The 9,152-nt window shown below is 44.8% G+C and overlaps 1 protein-coding gene across 1 annotated transcript in view; it reads left to right on the top strand.

Annotated features, from left to right (window-relative positions):
• Positions 1–2,365: 2,365 nt before the first annotated feature.
• Positions 2,366–9,152, top strand: part of LOC142894142 (broad substrate specificity ATP-binding cassette transporter ABCG2-like) — a 12,638-nt gene continuing 5,851 nt past the window's right edge. Inside the window, exons 1-10 of the mRNA XM_076035324.1 lie at positions 2,366–2,653; positions 2,716–2,834; positions 5,623–5,682; positions 6,145–6,259; positions 6,347–6,499; positions 8,029–8,186; positions 8,261–8,363; positions 8,493–8,541; positions 8,620–8,718; positions 9,051–9,152. The exon at positions 9,051–9,152 is cut by the window's right edge and continues 6 nt beyond it. Coding sequence (XP_075891439.1) covers positions 2,597–2,653; positions 2,716–2,834; positions 5,623–5,682; positions 6,145–6,259; positions 6,347–6,499; positions 8,029–8,186; positions 8,261–8,363; positions 8,493–8,541; positions 8,620–8,718; positions 9,051–9,152 — 1,015 coding nt within the window. The 5' untranslated portion in view covers positions 2,366–2,596. The remainder of the gene's footprint in view (positions 2,654–2,715; positions 2,835–5,622; positions 5,683–6,144; positions 6,260–6,346; positions 6,500–8,028; positions 8,187–8,260; positions 8,364–8,492; positions 8,542–8,619; positions 8,719–9,050) is intronic.

Below are 9,152 nucleotides of genomic sequence, written 5' to 3'. Positions count from 1 at the left end.
AATCAATTCAGACATTTACTGATTCCAATTCTGTAACACCAAATAAAAATGGACAGACTGGAAAGGCAACAAAGGTTTGTTTTATACATGCTATATTTCTTTAAAGTTAAAATTGTCTGGAAGTTTATTTTCAGACTGCTGGATTTGCTGCAGAGACACAGGCATGAGAGTTTAAATAAAGTTTGATGTTTTAAAATGATGTTTGTCTTTTTTTCCCCACCCCCCCACAATCAGATAGGGCGCCATCAGCTCTTATTAGATATATGTTGTCTGCCGTCAGAGAAAGTGCTACAGCCGAACGCTGCCTTGCAGTCCAAATTATCATTTTCCCCATAAATTTGTAGATGTGTGTAAATTAAAGTTTTTATGAGACGTGTAAGTGTTATCAAATGCTAAATTTGTAGATATAAAATTAACTTTATAATTCTTATGAAGTAGATTTATATTTACATTATATTTGCATTGTCTTTTTTTTTTTTTAAATGACGTCAAGTACTTTAAAAAAGAAAAAAAGAAAAAAAAAAAAGGTATTTTTTTGTCATCGGGCTTTCCGTAGGTGGAAGACTTTAATTAATCTGCAAGCCGCGTTGCGACCAGGAAATTGTGTTACTTAAGGAATTCGTTGTTTTAACCTACTACGTAAGTCTACGTCTAATTCCACCAAATTTCATGATATTTACTACATTCGCCGAGAGACTAAATTCTACTAGAAGTGTATGTCATTACCACCGCTAGCAAACATTGCCAAATAGCAAACTCCCACCTTTGCTAACTAGCTAACAGCTAACTAGCCTTGTCTTCAAGTACATGATTGACACTAAAGTCATTTCAGATAATAGCGCATATTTTGGCCCTGTTACGTTTACTTAATTAACTAACAGGATTGGGCGTGTTTATCAATTTAATTTTAATTATGTTTTTTATATATATAATACATTGAATGTATAAGGAGTTATTGCAAATTAAAGTATCTGGTACTGCGGGCTGAGTTGTGCTTCCAAGCTGATGCCTGCTTGGAAGGCAGAAGAGATCGGATTTAAAGCGCATTTTATGCTACAATTTATTCTGACATTTAAATGTGTGAAAGGGGGTTTTCTGTTGCGGTTTGAGGAGCTGCTTATATTGACGTAGTTCTATATTTACGCTTTTGTACACTCTGAAATGATTTCACCGTTTTCTCTGCTCACAGTCCATGCAGTAGGAACTTCCTGTTTTATTGATAGTGCTTCGCCCACCATGGCGTCCAATTAGCTGCCAGGATTTTCTCACACCTCCCAATACGGAAACTTGGATTCTTCACGTTCCGTCATGGATCAGATAACAAGAAGGGTACGCCATGGCCCACAAAAGCACGCAATGATAAATGTCTCTTGTATGCCAGCCACGCAAAATGTATGCGTAGACATCTGAACTCGATACACTTGAACAAGTGTGTGTGTGTGTGTGTGTGTGTGTGTGTGTGTGTGTGTGTGTGTGTGTGTGTGTGTGTGCGCGCGCGCGCGCGCTAATCGCTAGTAGTCACATCATGTATGTAAAACTGTTCAAATTAAAACATGGTTTTAAATTCAGCCGACGATGTTTTTGTACTGACTAAATGTCACCAGCAGATGGAGACATTTAATATTCCCCCCCCCCCTGGTGTTTTTCCAAGTAGTGATTTAATATCTGTACTTTCCTTTATACTGTGTACTGTGTGAAGGGATTTCTCGATGTTGATGATGCTGCAGGGTACTTTTTACTACCCTGCAGCTCTTCTGCATGGAGGCTTTCAGTCCAGCGTTTCTAAGAGTCTTGTGGATTCAGCCAGATAGACCTGTACATTAACTAGGAAGAGTTCAGAGGCCGCCACAGGTATGCCTCTGTTTGGCTTTTGTAAATATCATCAACGTTATATCATTCCAAAAAAAGTGATGAGGTAAAAGTTGTACTAAAGTTATATCACCTGCCAGCCAGGGGGTAGTTACTTAACGGCGGTTACTTAAAAACTTTTTTTTTTATGACAAGTATGACACTTCAGAAGTAAAAGCCCTCAGTCCAACACTGGCCCTCTCCTCTCCTGGTTATGTACGTAACAGATCTGATTGTCATTTCTATTTAATTGTTTGGCGAGGGCATGGATGTTGAAAAGTTGTAGTTTCTGCTGTAAACTGAAGTGGGATAGTTGGGTTCTCATCCTGTTAAGCGCTCTGTGCTACTGTGAGTGAGAACTCCTCTGCTGTCTTCAGCACGGAGCTGCAGTTCTTCCTGCTAAAGATGAGAATATTAAGTCTCACTCCTGCCCTCTGTCCCCCTCACGCCCTTTTGTCCACTTCCCTTATCATGCTGCTTTCATAAAATGAGGCGCGTGCACTGTACACATGTGCACATGCACACACTGGGCAAACAACTCTGACACAGGCACACACACACACGCCAGCCTCAGCAGTTCTGAGCTGCAACTGTCCGGCGGCAGCTGCTCTCACGGAGTTCCTCTGATTTGGCAGGTGAACAGTGGAACTCCACTGAGGATGGATTTGATGGCTCTCTGTGTGTCTGCAGCCTGTTAAAGTCGTTTTCTGTCCTTTAGGTGCTTTTTTTCAGTCCACTCAGGGTCAGGATGCCAAAGAAAGAAGTGATAACTACGGTTGAAATGAGGGGACCCTCCGGTCGGCAGGTAACTCTGACACTCACGGAAAGGCATGTCCATGCCTACGATACACCTAAATGTGTTTTCAGTCGGCAGGCCAGCGCGGCGCCACCGTCAGCTTCCACGACATCCACTACAAGGTGACGGTGGGAGGAAGCTGCCTGTGTCGGAAGAAGGGCACTGTCAAAGATATCCTCATCGACCTCAAGTGAGTAGGAATCCGCAGCCACGCGTGTCTTCTTCCCAATCTGCACACTGTCACTGGCGACCTCTGTTGCTAATCCCAGAGGCCTGAAGTTTGTAGGGAAGCTGGGATCCATCCGTGACTTTTAAACATGCATAGAATCAGTCTGTAGGTTTTAGTAAACCCTCAACCGTAATGAGGGCTGATTTCATATTTCAGCGACAGAAAGCAGTGTTGTTCTTTTTTTCTTTGATAATTGTGCAAAGCAAAGATTTATTAGATTTATTGATTAAAGTATTTACTGCTTTTCTTAGCAAGTTGACCCCTTGAAGTTGCGGAGGCAGCTCGGCATCCTGCCATCGCGTCTGTTTGTTGCTTCAAGCTCAGAGTCATTGTTTTCTTCAGAGGTGTGTGTTTGTGTGTGTTTTTCTGAGGGAGGCCTGAGCAGTGTTCCTTCCTGTGCTTTAAAGTGTGTGTGTGTGTGTGTGTGTGTGTGTGTGTGTGTGTGTGTGTGTGTGTGTTTAGGTTCCCTGTGTCAGCACGTACACACACGTGCAGGAGGTTTGCGATTCTCAGTTGTTGTTGATACAACTTTTCTTTCGCAGTTTTCTGCTTCTGCGGTTGTGGTTGTGTTTTTGCAATAAATGTATAAAGTGGTGCAGATGGAATGTGCATGCATTGTAATAAGTAATTTAGTTGACTAGATTTAATCGAGATAAATTCTAGGGATTTTTTTCTTTAATCATCACAGCTTCCCAGGTAAATTAGCAATGACACCAAGCTAATAGATAGAAATAGATGTATAAGAGTTTTAAGGCAAATGGAGGAGAGGCTGCTACAGACCTGTTCTTCAGCCACAGACCTGTTCTTCAGCTGAGGTGGAGAACCTAGAGGATGTTATCATTGACTCCAACAATCATCATGTTTCTCTTGAATGGGTCAGTGATTGTGTTTTGCCCAGGAAGGAAACGTTAGGTTTGCTGTGATGTACTGGAAGGATCAAAGATGTTGTGGTATCATTGTTTAACATTTCTATGTTCTGGCTGGTTGAAAAATGTAAATGAAAAGTGTGTGAAAACATTCTGTGAGGATTTTAGTGTACAGTACTCGCTTTCACTCGCGTAAAGCCGGCGTTATTCACGCTTTTCATCTCCCAAGCTGAAAATCAAAGAGAGGCAGCATGGTATTGACGTGAATACCATGGTAATGACGTGAATACATGGTAATAACGTGAATACCATGGTAATGACGTGAATACCATGGTAATAACACGCTGAGCGGCACGATGCCGTTCCTGTGAATATTTTACTTCAAAATAACACATTTGATTTTTCCACTCAGTTGATCGGCTACGGTACAATCAACATGCGTGGTAAAACTGTTGTTGTCAACGGTGCGGTTGACAACAACAGTTGCCGTTGTCAACCGTTGTCAACCTTGCGCGGTTGTGAGTCCTGACACGTGACACCCAGGTCATCACACTCTTGTTTCATAACAATGAAAAGTCTCTGGAGGGACCTCATGAAAAAGCTTATCAACCACAAAACTCAGACAGTAAAAGTTCAGCATGTGAGTGTGTATAGTTTTATGGTGGGTGGTAGTGTCTTTCTAATTGTCTTTGTGTGTGCGTGTGTGTGTGTGTGTGTGTGCGCGCGTGTGTGTGTGTGTGTGTGTGTGTGTGTGTGTGTGTGTGTGTGTGTGTGTGTGTGTGTAATCATTTACTGGTTGAGGTGAAGGGGCGGTGAAGGCCGCCTCAGCCCGCTAATGCAAGCTTTTTGTGTGACTGTGCAGCGTCACAGTTCTAATATTTTACATGAGTTATTGATATCTCTTGATTCGGCTTCCCAGTCACTGTCATAAACTTTAAACCTCTAACGAGTCATCACATAAAAATGCGTGGGAGTTTACTGTGGTCCTATATGAGCACCATTTCCTCCTATTTGGTTTTGATTTGAAGGATGAATCTGTGATAAAGAGTGAACTCGGCAGGAACCGTCCCTTGATGCGGTGCAAACGTTTAAACATAATGAAGGAAAGTCCAAGATGTCAGAAAGGAGGTGCATCAGGTTGATTTGAGGAAGCGGCGTGAGGCCAGGATTCCTCACCTGTCCGTCTCCCTCTGCTCTGCTGTTACGTTACTGGACAGCAGTGGCACTGCAAGCATTTGCTGGTCGGAAAGGCTTTAACCACCTCGCATATGGATGTGTTTGGGCCAACCTCTCACTGAAGAATCTGACATGTTTCGTAGAACATCTTTCTTTCTTCTAACAAACACAACAAATAAAAGAACCCCCAGGGAATCCCAGAGACACTTGAGTGCAGGAAAAAGCGGGTGGAGAAGATCAAACATAGCCAAAACCAAAAGTGCCGTGTCAAGGTTGCGACGTCTAAGATTAACCGCAGTTGTGACGCATAAATAGTTGCAGATGAGGATTTAAGCAGGACATAGACACGCGACATCCAGCAGAATGAGCGACGTGGAACTGAAACTGTCGAAGCACTTTCAGTTCCTGGAATCCAGGCAACATGACGCCTCATGCTAGCAACCATTGAAGCACGCTTGGAGCAAAGTGCCAAGTCATGACCAAAACAGGAAAGGTGTCAGTGTTAGCTCAGCACTAAGTTGGTCTCTCTCCCACCATTATTCTGTCATTTAAGTAGTGACGCAACAATATGTGATTTTCTATTTCTCTCCATCCTCTTGTTTTACACTACCTTCATTTGGTGCTTGTTTCACCCTGGCTTGTATTGTTGTTGTTTTCTACCGCGAGTGTCTGATAGGTTCCACAGTATGAAGTGTTCTTTTCCTCAGTGGGATCATGAAGCCGGGGCTGAACGCCATCATGGGAGCAACAGGCAGTGGCAAATCATCGTGAGTATGAGACGCTGTTGCACTGTTGCTTCACAGCAAAAGGGTTCCATTTCATCATTATTAGTGAGGATGCACTGATGAGTTTTTTCCGACAGATGTCCTATTTTTTAACAACATTCCTCAGCATGTTTTTCTGGAACAAGTTTCACTGCAGTGCAATCACACATTTAACAAAATACTGTATATACATATACTGGTATCGGCACGTATTTTACGAGTATGAGTAGAGTACTGTCATGCTAGTCCTCAGCCTTTCTCTTTTTCACTCACCTAGCTAAACTTTGTCGTTTGCCTCTGTGACAGTACTCATCCCCGGTATTGGTACCGATACCCAATACTGGTATCTGCATTGATACCAGTGCATCTGTAATTATTAATAATGTTGTTGTTAGTTAGTTATCTACTTAGTGAGTTAGTGAGTTATTGGGAAGCAGTGCAGAGACACTTTCTGCCGTTCTTCAGGTTCCTGGATGTCCTGGCGGCCCGGAAGGATCCCTCGGGACTGAGTGGACAGGTGTTGATCGACGGGGCCCCGCAGCCTCCCAACTTCAAATGTCTGTCGGGATACGTGGTGCAGGTGAGGTGACGGGCACGGCTTCCTGACGGGGAAGAAAGGCTGCAATCTGTGCCGATGCCGATTGTCCCCCCCCCCCCCGGTCTCCAGGACGATGTGGTGATGGGCACGCTGACCGTCAGGGAGAACCTGAACTTCTCGGCGGCGCTGCGTCTCCCCACCTCCATTCCGCAGCATGAAAAAGAGCAGATGGTCGACAAGCTGATCCAGGAGCTGGGACTGGGCCGGGTTGCTAACTCTAAGGTAAGGAGGAGGGGGAGGAGGAATGGTGATAGAGAAATCAAAAGTGTGACCAGAGTTAAGCCATAAAAGACAAGAAAAACTCTTAGGGCGTGTTCTCATAGCCTCGCCTCGCCTCGCCTCGCCACGGTTCGATTGTGTCCCCACAGCCCCGGGTCCACGAGAGCGTGGGCGGAGTTGACGCGGTAAAGCAGGACAATGTTTTCGACGGCATCATTTCTGTGCGATACACAACAGCGCAGCGATGGACAAAGTAGAGGTTGTTTCATACCTGCTGCTTGGTCTGTGGTTGCTTTTCTGTTAAAGAAAGAACAGTTTCCCTCACTGAAGTCACAGTTGATCATTTATGCAGGCAACATTTATAATTTCTGGTTTGGTTTTCTGGGAGAGTAAAGGTGTAGTTCAATCTTTATATCTTCACCAGAAGTAAACACGAGACAGATATAACGGGAAATAGCATTTATTTAAAAACAAACAGTAAACACGACTCCTTATTTGAAACAGCTGCCCTAGCGAGCCAAGGACCACTTTATGCCGCGGTGTTCGAGGCTTCCTCGCAGCGAAGAGCCACGTCCTCTCGACCAATCCGTATTTCCTCTCGTCTCGAGACTCCTGGGATTCCCTAACTTACCGCGCCTCACGCAAGAGCAACTCGGTTTGTTCCGAGCGCTTCGCCGTTTGCCGCTCGTCGTTTTCGCCAATATGGTTGAACACACTCGCGAACACGGAAGTTCTGTGTTGAAAGAGTTGGCGTGGGTGTCCGCTCCGACAGGGAACATCGACGAAAACACCGAGCCAATCCAGTGCCCCGCTCGTCGCTACGTCACCACTCAACTCGCCTCGTCTCGCTTGGACCCTGAGCGCTTGAGGTACCAAAACGGCGCCCCCTACAACCGTGTAGCGGCCAGTGGGGACGCCCTACAACCGCACCGTGGCGAGGCGACGCCCCCTTAGAATTACAAGTAGGGATGCACTGGTACCGATACCCACTAGTATCGGTACCAATACTGGGGTTGGGTACTCTACTCATGCTCATAAAATACGTGCCAATACCACAACACCGATACCAGTTGTATACATACATACATACATATATGTATATATATATTTTTATATATACATATATGTATGTATGTATGTGACAATTTTGTTAAATTTGTGTTTGTACTGCAGTGAAACTTGTTCTAGAAAGACATTCTGAGGAATATTGTTCAGAATCGGAACATCTGTTGAATTAAAAAAAAAAAAAAAAAAAAATCAAAGTGGCCTCATTAAGTACTCAATGTCGGTATCCTTGAGTACTGAAATGCAAGCACTCTTCTAAAAAAGTGGTATCGGTGACTCGCTAAGAGTAGCAGAGGAGGGGAGTCACACAGAAGGAAAGAGGACATAAGCTGTTCTTTACATCACCTCTTCGGACAAACTTGTGTGTGTGTGTGTGTGTGTGTGTGTGTGTGTGTGTGTGTGTGTGTGTGTGTGTGTGTGTGTGTGTGTGTGTGTGTGTGTGTGTGTGTGTGTGTGTGTGTGTTCAGGTGGGGACTCAGCTGATTCGTGGGATCTCTGGCGGCGAGAGGAAGCGGACCAACATCGGCATGGAGCTGATCATCAACCCGTCGGTGCTCTTCCTGGACGAGCCCACGACGGGCCTGGACGCCAGCACCGCCAACTCGGTGCTGCTGCTGCTGAAGAGGTGCGCCTTTCCCCACGCGCTCGCTTGCTCCTTCGCTCAAACAGAGCAGCTCACGTTTGTCTTTTTGGGTTCAGGATGGCAAACAACGGGCGCACCATCATCCTGTCCATCCACCAGCCTCGGTACTCCATCTACAAACTCTTCACCAGCCTGACGCTGCTCGTCAACGGCAACCAGGTCCGCATGCGGCTTTGTCTAGCAGCCACCCTTTAAGACTCTCCATGAAACAGTCTCTCTTCTCAGGTCTTGTGCTGTTCACGTATCAGTATTTTTTCTTCACGTGTCACCGTGTAAATTACGATCCAGGTCTATCACGGTCCGGCGCAGAGTGCTTTGGATTATTTCTCAGGCATCGGTGAGATAGTGACACTCAGTTTAGCCTTATTGTTAGGCTCAACGACGTCTGTAACCTGATGTGACGTAAATTTCCCAGGATACACTTGTGAGCCCCACAACAACCCTGCTGACTTCTTCCTGGACGTCATCAACGGCGACTCGAGCGCCGTCGCCCTCCACAGCAAGATTGAGGAAGGTGTGTTTCAAAAAGAGCCGCAGCTTCCTGTGAAGTCCATTTCATGTATACATATATATACACATGAATATAAGTAACACATACATATGATGTGTGTGTATATATAACAGATAACTGGTAACAGATATGTATATATATATCTATATATCTATACATATATATATATATATATATACATACACATACACACATGTATATATATATACATATATATATATGTACACATGCACGCGCGCGCACACACACACACACACACACGCACACGCACACGCACACACGCACACACACACACACACACACAGTCACATCCAGCTGATGGTCTCTCTCTCCAGAAACTGACGATTCAGACGCAGTGTCAGTATCCAGGCAGAGGATTGAGGACAAGCTAGTGGAGGAATACAGGAACTGCGCGTACTACAGACAGACCAAGGAGG

Source organism: Nelusetta ayraudi, unplaced genomic scaffold, assembly GCF_046127955.1.
Source record: "Nelusetta ayraudi isolate G7.1 ecotype Tasmania unplaced genomic scaffold, CSIRO-AGI_Nayr_v1 ptg000042l, whole genome shotgun sequence".
In the NCBI taxonomy this organism is placed as follows: Eukaryota; Metazoa; Chordata; class Actinopteri; order Tetraodontiformes; family Monacanthidae; genus Nelusetta; species Nelusetta ayraudi.
Note: the sequence above shows the minus strand (reverse complement) of the source record. Positions and strands in the feature narration are given on the sequence as shown.